We start from the raw sequence: 15,258 nt of genomic DNA, 5'->3' as shown, positions 1-15,258 counted from the left end.
TAGCAGAGGAAGTCCTTCTGGCTTAACCTTAGCACAGATCTAAGATATCTCTAGCCCAGAGCTCAGCACTGGCACAGATGATCTATTGTCCTAAGCCAAGCACCTCACTTGGGACTTGTTCTGAGCTGTGCCTAAATGCGTTTTCCCTGCCCTCCTGTTGAAATGGGCTTGCTCTGGCTTTGGGATCTCTGATTTGTGTCCTGGCTTCTGTGTTTTTGCAGCACATCCTTCCTTGGAAGGCGATGGAGCTCCTTTATGTCCAGGAGCGATGGCGTATCTCCGCTGAGCGTTGCTGTGTGTGCACAGCTCTGATAGCGCCGGTCGTTCTGCCAGAGCTCAGCGGGAGCTGGGGCTGCCGCTGACCCTGTGTGTGTGTGTGTCTCTTCCAGAACAGGGCGGTGGGGCGGCCCAAGGGGAAGCTGGGCGCTGCCTCGGCGGTGAAGCTCGCGGCCAACCGGAGCACGGCGGGGGCGCGGCGGCGCCGGACGCGATGCCGCAAGTGCGAGGCGTGTCTGCGGACCGAGTGCGGAGAGTGCCACTTCTGCAAGGACATGAAGAAGTTCGGGGGGCCCGGCAGGATGAAGCAGTCCTGCATCATGAGGCAGTGCATCGCTGTAAGTGTGCCTGGCCTGCAGCCATGGCTCCTGGGTCACCAGGTGTGGGGCTGTGAGCTCTGCTTGGAGTCATCTCTAAAGTGCAGCAGACAAAAACGTGTCATTCCTGCCCTCCTAGCTTAGATCCCTTCTTACCCAGGGCTTCTCATCCTCCCCAAATCTTAAACCAGAATGCCACTAAAACTTGACAGGACAGCTTTCCTTTTAGCAGTATAGAAGTAGAGGATGTGAGTACATCAAAAATCAGCACTCAAATCACCCTCAAACTCTGGGATCTGGGGAAAAGGGGAGGAGTGGGAAGTTCTGGTTCAAAGGACGTAGAGGTGTGTTTGGTTTGGATGTTGGAGTTTCCTGAGAAAAGCTGCCCTGCAATCATCTTTGCCATGTTATCTACATAAATTAGGTGTGAGAAATCCTCAACTGGCAGCCTCCAAGATTTTGGTGTTGAGGACCCCAGCCCCAGGCTCCCCTTCATCTGAATTTCAGTTTGTTTGCTCTTACTTTGGCATAGAGCAGAGGGTCTGATCTGGATGAGGCAGAGAGCCATCAGTGCAGGATCTTGTCTTCCTTAGGGACTGGAAATGGCTGTCAGGGAAAGAGCATCAGAGCTGGGTGAGCAGGCAGTTGTTTCCTGGGCTTCTGTGATACGTTACTGAGGAGCTTCTTGAGTCACTAGTGTTAGCTTTCTATTTAACAAATATTGACAGATTAATCTGCCATTAAGTTGTTCGAGCAGCTTTTGAATCTCCAGTTGCCATGCTGACTTGTGGAGCTTCCTCTCAGGTCTCATGTCTGCAGTTACTCTGTTCAAGGCTAAAAATCAGCTTTAGTTTTTATTTTAATTCTTTAGAAGGACTTGTTTGTGCTGTTGTTATGGGTTTGGTTTTCTTTTGTTGTTGTATTTTTAAGGAAAGGAATGTTGTTTATTCATAACTGAAATATCACCCTATCTATACTGATTTCTCTCATTACAGTTCCCTTCACTTAATATTTGGGGGTTTTTCTTTTAATTCTTAAGAGATGACCAAGGTGGAGGGATTAAATGACTTCACCTGACACTAATAAAAAAACTGATAAGCACTTAAGATTTCCAGTAGGTGCTCCTGGCAGCTCACTCCATGTCCTGTACCAGGCTCTGCACTGTTCCTGACACTGAGGATTGGGTTCAGCGCCGCTGGATCTTTCAGTAAAGTACACGGAATATCCACCTTTCTGCAGAGTGCTTTTGCAGCTCAAGTGTCTTTTCTTTGAACACTTGATTTCCTGGAGTGTGGCATGAATTGAACAGCATGGATGAAGAATTTATTATTCTCCAAGGGCAAGAAATAGTGAAATCATGCTGCCTTTTTAGTGGAAGGATTAAATTAGGGCTGCAGTGTGCTTTCTCATCCTCACTGATGAAGGAAACTTTCAGACTAAGCTGTTTCACTCTCAGTAACACAGGCTGAGCATTTTGGAGATGATCTGGGTTCTCTTCTAGGTGAGTGTAGTCATCCTCTGTCTTCCAGTGAAGATTTATTTATCTTCTTGGTACCTAGAGTTTTACTTCCAGTTAGGACAGAGGTACCAGGGGTCTCTGGTTACTTGTCCCACCCCACACACACTGACAGTGACTTCTCTGCACTTTCTAGGTTGGTTCAAATATCACGGAATCTGTTACAAATTCTTAAAGCAGCAAAGGCCCAGAAAATTAAGGTGTTGAAGTGTTGTAATTTTCAAGGTGCTTTACATTTCTGTTAGCAATCCTGTTGGTTTTGCCCTTGCTCTCTAACAATTCAGCAGTAATATATTGTGGTATATCCAGCAGCTTCCAGCCAAAAATACTCCTGCAAGATGCTGAAGCTGTATGGAAGTAATGATCCCTACAGTTCTGGGATTGTGCTTGCCCTGGTTAATAACATTGACAATATTAACTAGACAGACTTTCATTAAGCTCAGAAGCCTTCAGAGGCTTTTGGTACTGCTGTTCAGAGAGCAGGAACCTCCTCTGCATCACCAGTTCCATCAGGAAGGGAAGCAGGAGTGCCTGGGACACTGCTGCATGGAATGGCTCTGAGGGGAGCCTGGGGCTGGGACACCTGGTGACAGCACAGCTGCTGCTCCATCCCATCCGTGGGACAGGCAGTGGTGGCACAGAGGAGATTGCCTTCCTCCCAGCAAGAAAAATTGTACTGCCTTTGCAAAGTGCTCTGGGCTCTAATGGCTCTCTGCAGCTGGGCTTCCCCCTGCCTGAAACTTGCTGCAGATGCACTGTTGATGCTGAAACTTGGGTTGGTGTGCAGGTATTCTCTTAGGGATTTATTCATTCCTTCCACAAGAGATCCTTGCTGGGAAAAGCCCCATCTCTATCTCTGGCTCTGCAATAGTTAAGGACTGGCATCCTAATCCGTTGCACTTCCCTTCGTGAGCACCTTAGGATCTTCCTTTTCTTTTTTGTAATGAGGTTTATACCTTATTGCTGCAAACCAGAATTTTGTTAATCATTAGCAAAAAGGTGGCTTTTTAATTAGAGTGGCATTCAGTGCTCTAACATGGGTGACAGATATGTGAGATGCTGCACTTCCTTTTCTGCCTCAGCAAAAGAAAAAAATCTGTATGATCTCACTTGTGACACTTGCAGGAGAGAATCCTCTTTCTAAGTGAGCAGAGCTTTTTGTAGTGCTCAGGTTAGGAGCGGGGCCCTGGATAATGGACTGCCAGTCAGGAAAAGGGCTGTTCTTGGTTCTGTTGTGGGCTTGCTGAGAGACCTGGATCAGGTCCCATAACATCTGTCTGCCCTGCCTGTAGAATAGGGGAGCTGCCAAATTGCTACTTGGATTGTGGAGCCTAATGGATGTGAATAGTGATGTCCTAGGTTGCTTCTTTCCCTTCCCATTGTACACTGGTGAAGTGACTTGCATGCCAATATCTGTGTCAGCTCCCAGATTCAAGGAACCCACCAAAAATGCATTTTCATCCATCCCGGTAAGGTTCCCTGAACTTGTATTGCTGCAGGGAGGGCACTTGGGTGAAAGGTGTCCTGTGGAGCTTGGTCTGGTACCCAGCTCTAATTTGTTATCAGGTCTTTTTGCCTTCATGCCAGTTAGCACAATTAATCCCTATTTATCCCCTCTTTGAAGTGAGGATACTGTAAATGCACATTGAGCTCGTGTGTTTCCATGTCTTGATCGGTTCTTTCTGCTACATAAACAGCCGGTGCTGCCTCATACTGCTGTGTGTCTGGTGTGTGGAGAAGCTGGGAAAGAGGACACTGTGGAAGAGGAGGAGAGCAAGTTTAATCTCATGCTAATGGAATGCTCCATTTGTAATGAAATCATACACCCAGGATGCCTTAAGGTGAGTACAAGGATGTGATACACGTTGGCAACAAAAGCTGAATTAGTTATCACCTTAATGTAAAAGTGGTGCACAGAAATTGGGAAGCTTTTAGGTTTTTATCTTTGGACAGATGAGTAAGTGAGCAGAGAGCTGGTGTGAGGAGCAGGGTGAGATCTGTGGCACGCACAGCCCTGAGCAGCAGGCCGGCTCCTTGATGGAGCAGGGACCCTGGCTGGGGACATCCCCTGAGTGTGTGTGCATGTGAAGATCTTGTGGGTTTGTTTCTTTCTTTTTGCCCCTTGTTTCAGGAATTGAGGTGTTTCACTTGGGAAGGCAGAGCACGCTGCCTGTGCTTCAGGGTGAGATATTCCCAAGTCCATGGCACTAGCTTCTTCCTGAATCCCATGAAGTGCAGATGAGCAATTGGCTGCTCATGGAGGTCCAGGCACAGATGTGCCTTAGGGTGGCAGCTGGCACTAAAGATGTGAGGAGCAAATGTTGGAGCAGGAAGAGTGCAGCTCTGGAGAGCAGCCTGAGCGAGTGTCAGGCTGCAGGAGTGCTCACCCTTGGCTGACTTGAGTCCTGTGAGCAGCTGTATTCTTTGCTAGTAACAAAAGTGTCATTTTGGGCATATCTTCCTGCATTAGCATTTAGAAGCTGCCTTTCTCCAGAGCTTGTTTCTTTCAGCTGATCAGCCATTTCCTGTTGCTGATTTGTTTATGGTTAAAGTGATTTGCCAAAGCAAATGTGTTCTTGCACACCGTGCCCCAGAAAGCAGCACTTGGCCCCTTCTGGGGTGTCTGGGAGGAGAGGTGTGTGTTCCTTATGCAGGCCTGTGGTGAAGCTCTCCTGGCCTTTCATTTCTCCTGAGCTGTACATGGTGCTGCACCAAGCTCTGTGCTGTCATTTATTAGAGCAGAACGTGGGGAGCTGGCAAACCAGAGCTGTGCCTTTTCCCTGATTCATGGAGCTGGTGCTCAGTTCCTGCCACAGATGGGCTCCGAAAAGGAGCTTGGCTTGTTTGGCTCTGCTTAAAACAAAACTTTGGGGGCTGATTAAGCAGAGGAAGGAGCTGCTCATTTTCAGAGGTACCTTAATTTCAGCTGCTTTGCTATTCCAGCCGTTGCTGGAAGTGCCTCTTGCACCTCCATCTCTGCTTTTGTAGTGTCAGTGGCACCTCAGGGCTGAGTTCAGAGGACAGTTGTTGTCTAGGGCAGCTCAGGTATGATTTCCTCTCCCAGACTACATCTGGGACTAGTACAGGATGTGGGTCAGTTCTGTGAAGTCAGGCAAGTGCTGTTTGTTCTCTTACACGTGCGTGGTGTTTGAGTGTTCTTCTGGTAACTAGGAGCAGTGTTGCTTTGGGTGCTCCTGACAATTAAGCACTGGGAGATTCACTGTGTGCCTTGTGTGTCTTGTATTTTGATTTCTCAGTGCTTCTGCTAAGCTGAAATGATGGATAACTGGTAACTGGTGCTGTTTATTTCCTGAGGTAAAAGAGCACTGGTAGAATTTCAGAATGATCTTGGGAGGTGAGATGAGACTGCTCAGTGGAACAGAAAAAGGAAAATGGGTCCTTGGGTCCTTCCTTGCTTTTTATTCCTGGGTTCCATGATTTCCTGCAAGACAGAAATCTTGCCATGTTTACATGCTGGAGCCCTTGAGCCCTGAGGTTGGAGCCCATAAATAGCCTTTGATGCAGCCCCAGCCCCAGGGCAGCTGCTTCCCCTGCCCAGAGGGAAAGTGCCTTCCTGTCCCACTTGGGAAACTGCACCCTGTGAACTGCTGGGCATCTCCAGCTCAGTGCCTGGCAAATACACTGTTGGGGGAGACTGGAATTAACTGATCAGTGAAGGGCAGATGTCCTTCCTGGCTTATTCTCCTGTGGAGTGGATTCCCTCCAAGATGCATTTCCCAGAGCTTGTGGAGTAGTTTGGTGCAGGCAGGGAGTGATTTATTCTCCAGGGCAGGTTAGTTGTGGTTTGAAGTCCATCCTCTTCCAGCTCCCTGATTAGGCTGTACATGTTCTGGGGGTTTTTCTCCATTACACAGCAGTGCCAACTCTCTGAGGAGCTGGATTGAGGGTGACTCAGGTGTATCTGTGCCCTGGCACACTGAGCCTTGAGGGGCTTCTCTGGGGCCCTGGCTACCAGAGCAGCTGCAGTGCTGGTGTTGGAGCTGTGCTGGGCACAACCAGGATGTTCCCAGGATGTTCCATGTGCTCAGAAGTGTCACAGGAGCTTCCTGACATCCTTCTTTCCTTGAAAATACCACACCACAAATGCTTGTTTTGCTGAACAGGTTTCTTATGAAAATGATCTTGGTGAGAGTTTCGCAAGCACAAGGCTGCTTCCAGAGGGAGCTCATGAGATTTTGGGATGAACACTGCCTTGCATTGTTAGAGAGTTTGAGTTGAACCAAGAGTGGTGAATTTTTCTTGCTTCATCTCAAATTGCTGGTATTGCTGGCTAGCATGTCTGAGTGCAGCATCTGATGCCCTTTTCTTAGGGAGAAGGTTCCTTTCTCCACTAGGAGCCTGTTCTTTTCCATCTCAGCTGAATGCAGTGATAACAATTGAAGTGAATATCAGCATCCTGGGGTCTCCATATCCCTCCCAAGTGGAGTCCCCAGCACGAGGTCTCATGTTGAGATGTGAATTGCTGACCTCGTGCTGCAGGGAGGTTTCTGTGACGCCCCACGCTGTGCCTCAGACACCCACCTGCTGTTTGCAGCAAACACTCAGAACTGGCTCCCACCCAGCCTGAAAGGCTTGGGACAGATTCAGTGGCAGGTTTGTGTGTGTCTAATTAGTTTGCTTACAGTTCCTCACATCTGTTCAGTTCCTTAAACTTCACAGAGGGGACAGAGCTGTAATGCTTTCCCTTCAGCAGCACTTGTTCTATATTCAGTGCGGGAAATAACTTGTTCCCAACTTGGGCTTGGGCCAGGAATTGTTCCCCTGAGGCAGAGATGTATACAACAACTCCTGAAGTATCTTACACCTACCATGGGAAAGAAGGTTCAAAGGCACACAGTTGTGATAAAACCAGTATTTAAATTCTGCCCACTTCATTTACTTATTTATTAACTCCAGGAGTCTTGCTGAGAGACTGACATGTCATCACTCTCACTGGATGGTGAAACTAGAATGGCTGCTGTCTGGCTCAGGGACTGGAGGAAGCAGTTCCTAAATCCAAGGGCTTGCTCCTGCACAGCCAGTGCCTTTTCCCTGTGCTAGGAGGAGAGGAGGAAATGTTTCAGAAACATGAAAAATCTGCAGATCCCTGCCCGTGCTTGTTCCTGTATCCTGCAGCCACACTGCTGCTGCCAGTGCCCAGCTGTTACTCTGGACAGCAGCATGTTTTTGTTGTCTACAATAGTAATAAATCAATATTTTTCTTTTTTTCCCCCCAAGCTTTTTGTTTCTGAATATGTAACAAAACCCTTAAGTGGGAATGTGCCATCAATGAGTGTGTTTGTGTGGAGGGTGTATCTTAGCTCTGCTTTTCATTCACAAAAATGTCTTTTCTGAAAGGCTCGTTCCCTGTTTAGAAAGCACTCCAGGCTCCTGTGTGATAATCCAGAAATGAGGAGCATTCCAGCTGTGTAGGGCAGGGTTGTGCTTTTGCTGGAGTGTAACAACACTAAGCATAAGTTTCTTTCAGGAAGCAGAATGCCAGTGTTGGAGGTAGTGAAGTCATCAGCCTTTGTCCCTTACACTGACTGAGGATCTGGAAATGCCTCTGTGTGTCCAGTGCTGTGAACAAACGTGTCTGTTCTGAGCTGCCTTGGCAGCACCCTCCCCACTGGCACAGGGGCTGAAGGGCTGCAGCCTGGGACTGCTAGTTCTGATCCTGAAAGAAAAGTATTTTAAGGAACACTTGATTACAGTGCAGGGTGCTGTGCTGCTAAAAATGCCCCTGGGATTAATGGATGTGAGGGCATGGATGGGAGAGCCCTGCCTGTGCAGGGATCAGGCTGTGCCTCTCTGGGGGGACACAGGACAGGGCTCTGCACACCTGAGGTGTGGGAGGGTGTTTGGAGATTATGCAATCACAGCCCTGGGTTTGGGGGGGTTCTCTGCTGTTGTTTTAAGAGCAGATTGTGTGAATTGGGATTGTCACTGACCCATATTATGGAAAGTCCAGAGCTGAGCCCTTTGTCAGATGGGTTTGGTCAATGTCCCTTCCTCCTGCACCATCGAGGGGTTCAGCCCTGTGCCTCTGCTACCCTGGGAGGGCTGCAGTCCATCCCACAAAACAAGGAGCTGTGCAATGTGCCTTGGGGTGATCAACACCTTCCTGCTTGTGCAGCACAGGTGTGAATGGCTGTGTCTCCCCACAGGTGAAGGAATCGGATGGTGTGGTTAACGATGAGCTGCCCAACTGCTGGGAGTGTCCAAAGTGCAACCACGCAGGGAAAACTGGAAAAGTGAGTTTAATGGGAATAAGTGGTGCTGGAATGAGATACAAAACCTTAAGCATTCCCTCTGGCTTGTAGATAGACTTTAGCCCAATAGCAGCTTTTGGTTTGGTGCTTAATTTGGGTTTTGTTCTTAATTACCCATGGTGGGGGGTTGGAATGATGTGATCTTCAGGGTTCCTACCAACCCCAACCATTCCAGGCTTCATTCCATGATGAGTTGAAAGAGGCAAACTCACAGCTTTTCTATTCTTCAATCATTTTTGTATACTTGTACCAACACTTCACCCAGCACCTGGGGAATATTTAGGTTAGTTCTGTGCACTGCTGCACGTTAGTTTTGACAGTGAAAATCCCTGAAATTAAAAATTCACAAGCAATTATGCAAAATGTGGAGTGTCTGTCGGAATTAGCGCAACATCATTTATTTGCAGACCGAGACAGACACTTGCAAGTGTGTAGTTAGAAAAATAACCTCAGAAAAATTAAAACTTTTAACTCCTAACTAACCATTTTGTGAGTTATAAAGTGACCAGCCCACCAGCGTTGGAGTGCTGGTGGCAGCATAAAGAGCTGGGAGGTGCACGAGGTATAAAGTTGGTTTGTGTTTTGTGTCTCTCTGGCGTACAAGCAAAAGCGCGGACCAGGATTTAAATACGCATCAAATCTCCCGGGCTCGCTGCTGAAGGAGCAGAAAATCAACAGAGACAACAAGGAGGTGCCAGATGCTGCCAAAAGGAAAGGGGACTGCGAGGAGACTCCACGGCGGAAATCGGAGGAACATTCCAAAAAGGCTCCAGTTGACTCAATCCTGAGGAGAAAGTCTGACGAGGTGCATCTGTGGAGGAAGCGGAAATTCGAGAAGTCCCAGGAGCCCACAATGAGAAAACGGGTAAGGCACAGCCCCTGCTCATGGGGCTGGGGGCTCTGCTCTCCTGCCTCAGAGCTCTTCCCCAAATCTCAGACTGTTCCCAGAGGAACAGTGTTTTACCCTTCTGGTAAAAGCTGCTGTTCTGACAGGACAGGGGCTTGGATGGGGACACTCAGGTTGATGTTCAGAGACAAAAAACACTGGGCTATGGCTGTTGTTTTATTCAAGATACTGGAAAACCCACTTCAACTGAAAAGTCTTTACAAGGTGCTCAGAGTAGGAGCAAGGTGAAAATCAATTTTTCATGGAAGCCTTCTCATGTCTCTCCACGTGGTGGCGCCTGGCAGCTGTTCTGGGGCTGTTTTGGGGCTGTGCCACCTGGGAAGCCTCTGGAAAGGACACCTCGGGTGCCTGCAGGGAGCAGGAGCTGCTCCCAGCAGTGTGTAGGCAGCTCAGCCCTGAACATGACAGTCTGGGCTCTCAGGCCGGGCAGGGACACTGGATTTTCATGTAGATTCCAAAATGATGACTGTAAAATCAGAATCAGTGGCTGGACTGGTGTTGCCTGTGAAGCTGCCAGGGGTGGGAGTCAGTCAGTCCTGCAAGGCTGGACAGTGGGAATGCTGCAGGATGGCAAGTGTAGGGATTTGGGCTGCTTTGGTAGAGAGAGAGCAAAATTCACTGTAGCAGTTCATGCATACCTGCTTGCTGGCCATGCTTTCCTTTTCCCATCTGTTTGGACTCCCCCAGTGAGGAAGGCACTGTGGGTATCACATTACCACACAACACAACAAACATGTTTGGGTTTTTTGCATTATTTCAACAGCTAAACTATGGAGAAGAAAACAAACTTCATCCCATTTACATCTTGAAATTACAGAATCCTTCTCTCTTATGGAAACCTTTAACTCCAGGATAGTTCAGCTGCACTGTCTGGGTTTATATTTTCTCTTCTGGTGTCCTGTATTAAAATACAGCACCAGTTGTGTTGTGATGACCCAAGAAATAAAAATCTGTTGCTACACTGATATTTGGCTCTCCCTGTGTGGTTGAACACTCTCTGCCACTCAGCCCTTCAGCAGGCTGTGCCACAGCACATCCTGGAGTCCCTGCTCCCCCCAGAGAGCCAGGGATGTCCTGGCACACTGCTGCCCTCCCACAGCCTGGTATGATCACAGAATTCCAGTGCCTGTGAGCAGAGCACCCATCAGTGCCCTGTGTGAGAGTGCTGGGAGCTGCACTGGGCTGGTGCAGTAATGTTCTAACCCGTCATTAACTTCCTGTGACTTCCCCCTTTATAATATGTTAATTTAAAGGCAGGGTGATCAGCTTTCTCCACCGTGCACTAGGGGCTGAAACTTGGGAACACAGCCACTGCCTTGATCCAGTTAGTTTATTGGGAAAGAGAAATCACAGGTCCTCTGACACAACAAGGGTGCTCACAGCAGTTCTCTCTCCTTGCCAGTCCAGATCTCCTTATTAGAGCTACTCCATTTTCACAGCTGCTGACTTCTCTCTTGCTTGTGCTGATCAGATTAGACTTGAAGCCTTCCTGGGCCTCAGTTTGTGTCTCTCACAGCCTGGTGAATTGGAGGGGGGTGGATGAGTGGGAGTGAGTGCAGAGCTGTTTGTTGGGTGCAGGGACTGGGGTAGGAGGAAAGTGCCCTGTGAGGGCTCAGCAGTCCTGGGGTGTCACATTCCCTGTTCTGCAGGCATTGGAGGGGATGGCCAGGGTTTGCTTGGGTCTAAAGGAGCATCTAAAGGAGGCTGAGGGTGTCCAGCAGCCAGGATGGCAGCTGTGATTCCAGAGGTTCTGTGAATGGCCCTGGAATGGCCATGTGTGAGGGCACTTGGGCAGTGTTGATGTGGGTTCCCAGTGGGTGTGGCCCAAGCCTGGGTTCCTCCTGGGGACAAAGCTGTCCATGGTGTGCTGCTGATGTGTGTGTAAATGGTCTACCCAAGAGATGGGCAAGGCCCTGGAATGTGCAGGAATCTGCAGGGTGAATCAGTCCATTTATCACTCCTGGAGTCCAGGGAGCCAATAGCTGGACTCCTCATTCCTGCTGCCTCTTGAACTCGAAACCTTTGGCCGGTGGCTGCGCCCGGCTGGGATTGGTGCTGGGATGGGTGGGGCGGGATGTGCTGCGATGGTGCTGGGATGGGTGGGGCCCGGTGCTGGCAGGGGGCCCAGCCCCGGGCAGGGCTCCTGTGTGGAGCATCCACATGGGGAGGCTGCTGGGAGCGCTGCTGAGCACAGCCTGGCCCCACAGTCAGCCCTGTCTGTCTGTCTGTCCTTGCAGCGGCGCTCATGGAAGGCCCCCGATGACCGAACTGCCATGATCAAACCCCTGCGGCGCCTCAAGCAGGAGCCCGAGGATGAGCTGCCAGAAGCCCCCCCCAGGTCCAAGGATAGCGACCAGTCTCGGTCCAGCTCGCCCACAGCAGGGCCCAGCACGGAGGGCGCCGAGCCCAGGGACAAGAAGAAGTTCAAGATGAGGAGGAAAAGGCGGCTTCCCAATAAGGAACTGAGCAAGGAGCTCAGCAAAGAGCTTAACCAGGAGATCCAAAAAACCGAGAACAGCCTTGCCAATGAGAACCACCAACCCATCAAATCTGAACCGGAGAGCGAGAACGAGGAACCCAAGCGCGCGTTGAACAACAGCGAGAGACTCCACAGGTTCAGCAAAGGGTTGAACGGGACTCCCCGGGAGCTGAGGCACCACCAGCTGATGCCCAGCCTGCGCAGCGCCCCCCGCGGCATCGCCCGGCCCCCGCCCTCGCTGTCGCCCCCCAAGTGCATCCAGATGGAGCGGCACGTCATCCGGCCTCCTCCCATCAGCCCCCCTCCGGACTCGCTGCCCCTGGATGACGGGGCAGCCCACGTGATGCAGAGGGAAGTCTGGATGGCTGTCTTTAGCTACCTCAGTCATAGGGACTTGTGCATCTGTATGAGAGTTTGCAAGACCTGGAACAGATGGTAAGGAGGGCGGGACACGAGGTGTGGCGGGATGGGCAGGGAGGGCAGCGGGTGATGGTGTGGGCTGATCATGGGGCTCTGGTGAGCCCAGGCCCAAGGGGCAGGTCTCAGGTTGCTTTCTCAGGAGCAGCATTTCCAGCATTTCTGATGGAGCTGTGAGTGTCAGCCTCGGCGTCAGCGTGCCGGCTCCAGATCAGCCTGTGCTGGAGTCAGACACCGCGGCGTTCCTGCTGCTGGAACAGCCAGGCCGGCTCAGCCCTGTGTCATTCTGCCCCAGCACTTCCTGACTGCCAGCATTTGTGCAGTTCAGCTATTAAATACCTACTGAGATAGTGAGGATCCCACCGTGTGCTCCTCTCAAGGGCTGTGCTGATTGTCTCCCTGTGGAGGGTACGTGGAGAGCCAGCCTGTTCCCTGTTCCTGTGCCAGCAGAGCACATTCTGCAGGAATCCTCTGGTGCTGTTTGCTCACAGCATGTCCCTTGTGCTCGGTACCGCGTGGCCCTGACACAGCTGTGGCTGCACAGCAGCAGCAGAAGCTTCAGTGCAGATTTACAGGTTCCAGTGAAGCCTTGTGGCTCTGGTGACTCCTGTCCTGGGTTCCTGCCGTGCACAAGGGCAGACAGACTGGAATAGGCTCCTTTCCAGCACAGCCTGCAAAATAAACATGCACAAAGTAGAGAGGCTGATAATTCAGTGTGAGGTGATGTGTGTGGAGTGTCTCCTCCGTGGGCTGCTTGGTGTCACTGAAACATGCTAAATCCATTTTCTACTTAAATACAGTATTTGCTGATTGAAAAAAAAAAAAAAAAGCAGACTCTGACACATTCATCAGGACTTGGTGTTGTCCTTTAAGAACCATAAAGAACAAAAATACACATAATCCACATGGATAGGGATAACACAAACACACAACAGGAGAGGGAGGATCTGTTTTCCCAAATCCACTGGTTTTAAGCAAGGAAAACAGAGGAAATGGGCATATTATTTAAATCAGACTTCATAGTCAAAATATAAGAAAGGAGTGGTAACTTGTCTTCGGGCTATAAAATGGATTTTAGTAAGTGCCGGGATAACTTAAAATGGGATCCAAAGATACTTGTAATTCTGTAGAAATAATTCCATGCTTTATTGCAGGATATATTTGATGGAGAAACTTGAAACTTCTGTAACATTGTGTGGGGTTTTTGCAATACTTGGCCTTACTTTTGCAATTCTCAGTTCAATGCTGTAGTTTTTCCTACTGTTTAATGACACCTTTTTAAGCCTTACCAAAATCCAAACAAGTGCCAAATTAAGTGCTGTTGGCTTTTTTTCTTTTTGGGTAGGTGCTGTGACAAAAGATTATGGACCAAAATAGATTTAAACCATTGTAAATCCATCACTCCACTTATGCTTAGTGGCATTATTAGGAGACAGCCTGTAACCCTTGATCTTAGCTGGACAAATATATCTAAAAAGCAGCTGAGTTGGCTTATCAACAGACTGCCAGGTAAGTGATGTCTTTTCATCACCAAATCACAAACCAGTCTGTGTCTAAACTGCAACCTCTGGGGAAAGTCTCCAGGGACTGGGGTGGCCTAGAAGAGGAGTAGACTCTACTAGGAGGGGTGGAGATGTGTAAACATGAAGCATCAGTGGGTTAAAACTTTGGGGTCAGTTTTGGGTCAGTAAAATCAGCCAAAATTGTTTTTTGTGACTACTTGACATGTTCAGTTAAAATAATTGGAGGAAGATCTTGCTCAGTAAGTGCTGAATGCTGCTGTGGAAAGGGCTGAGGGGACAGGGCAAGGAGTGAAGTTGCAGGTGGTGGGACAGATGGAGAGCTGGGCAGGAGGAGGGGGCTGTGCTCAGAGCAGCCTGGGGGTGCCGTGGAGGTCACTGGGGTGTGTCTGGGAAGGTCACAGTGCTCCAACCCGTTCTGTACCCGCAGGTCTGCGGGACCTGCTGTTATCAGGGTGCTCATGGATAGCAGTGTCGGCACTTTGTAGCTCCAGTTGTCCCTTGCTGCGAACTCTGGACGTGCAGTGGGCAGAAGGACTGAAAGACGCACAAATGAGAGACCTCCTGTCCCCGCCCACGGACAACCGGCCAGGTAACAGCGGGAGGAGCCGGGAGCCCCGTCCCACCCAGGGCCTCTTCTGTGCTTAGTCCTCCTGGAGCAAACGGGCAGGAGCCCCCAGAGCCCAACCCGGCAGGGCTGGGGCCATGCTGCCCTCGGGGAGTTTGAGGAAGTGACTTGGAACACTCCTGATGGAGCCCCAGGGAGATGGGGATGTTCTCTGGCTGCTGAACCGTCACCTGAGCCACTGTGCTGGTTTTCTGTCTGACTTTCTTCTCTTCAGGCTGCAACGGGTGTACTTTAGAGAGTATGGAAACACTTTCTTCCAGTTCAGGGAAGGAGCAGTTCTGTGGGTCATGCCACATTCGCCCGGATTTCAGCTCAGGTGAAATTTTGAGCAAATCAGATCTGCTTTCTGGCATGCACTGCACAGCCTACTGCTTATTCCCAACTTGTAATTCCGCTGGGCCCCTGCAGTTACTTTCATCCCTTTTGTTTTGAAATCAGGAGGTGGCTTTGTCCACATGCCTGTTCCAAAAATAGACAAGTGTTCCCGCTGATATTCCCTCCAAAGCTCCAGACAGGCAAAAGCGTGTGAGGTTGAGCCAGGGCAGCAGCGTTGTGTGTCACGGTGCGTTTCCTGGGGGCTGTGGGACTGAGCTGTGCCTCTGCTCCGCAGGTCAGATCGACAACCGCAGCAAGCTGCGGAACATCGTGGAGCTGCGCCTGGCCGGGCTGGACATCACGGACGCGTCGCTGCGCCTCATCATCCGCCACATGCCCCTGCTCTCCAAACTCAACCTCAGTTACTGTAACCACGTGACAGATCAGTCTATCAACCTGCTGACCGCCGTGGGCACTACCACGCGCGACTCGCTCACGGAGATTAATTTATCAGGTGAGGCTGTGGGGAGGGAACTGCCAGGGCATCAGAGCTGTGGCGGTGTGACCCAGCCCCTGCCCTGCTCCTGCTGCAACTCCCTGGCAGCAGCTGC

The 15,258-nt window shown here is 50.1% G+C and overlaps 1 protein-coding gene across 5 annotated transcripts in view; it reads left to right on the top strand.

The window, feature by feature from the left end:
* Positions 1-15,258, top strand: part of KDM2B (lysine demethylase 2B) — a 106,075-nt gene that overhangs the window by 89,318 nt on the left and 1,499 nt on the right. For 3 of the 5 annotated variants that reach the window (XM_056504610.1, XM_056504613.1, XM_056504612.1), the window contains 8 exons: positions 390-614; positions 3,807-3,950; positions 8,277-8,363; positions 8,986-9,246; positions 11,526-12,202; positions 13,530-13,693; positions 14,135-14,296; positions 14,943-15,161. In XM_056504610.1, the coding sequence (XP_056360585.1) occupies positions 390-614; positions 3,807-3,950; positions 8,277-8,363; positions 8,986-9,246; positions 11,526-12,202; positions 13,530-13,693; positions 14,135-14,296; positions 14,943-15,161 (1,939 nt within the window). Of the gene's footprint in view, positions 1-389; positions 615-3,806; positions 3,951-8,276; positions 8,364-8,985; positions 9,247-11,525; positions 12,203-13,529; positions 13,694-14,134; positions 14,297-14,546; positions 14,649-14,942; positions 15,162-15,258 lie in introns of all 5 variants that reach the window. The other 2 variants (XM_056504609.1, XM_056504611.1) reach the window with 1 other exon arrangement.

This window comes from Oenanthe melanoleuca, chromosome 15 (assembly GCF_029582105.1).
Source record: "Oenanthe melanoleuca isolate GR-GAL-2019-014 chromosome 15, OMel1.0, whole genome shotgun sequence".
Classification (NCBI taxonomy): Eukaryota; Metazoa; Chordata; class Aves; order Passeriformes; family Muscicapidae; genus Oenanthe; species Oenanthe melanoleuca.
The sequence above is the reverse complement of the archived record's forward strand: the minus strand, read 5'-3'. Positions and strand labels throughout refer to the sequence as shown.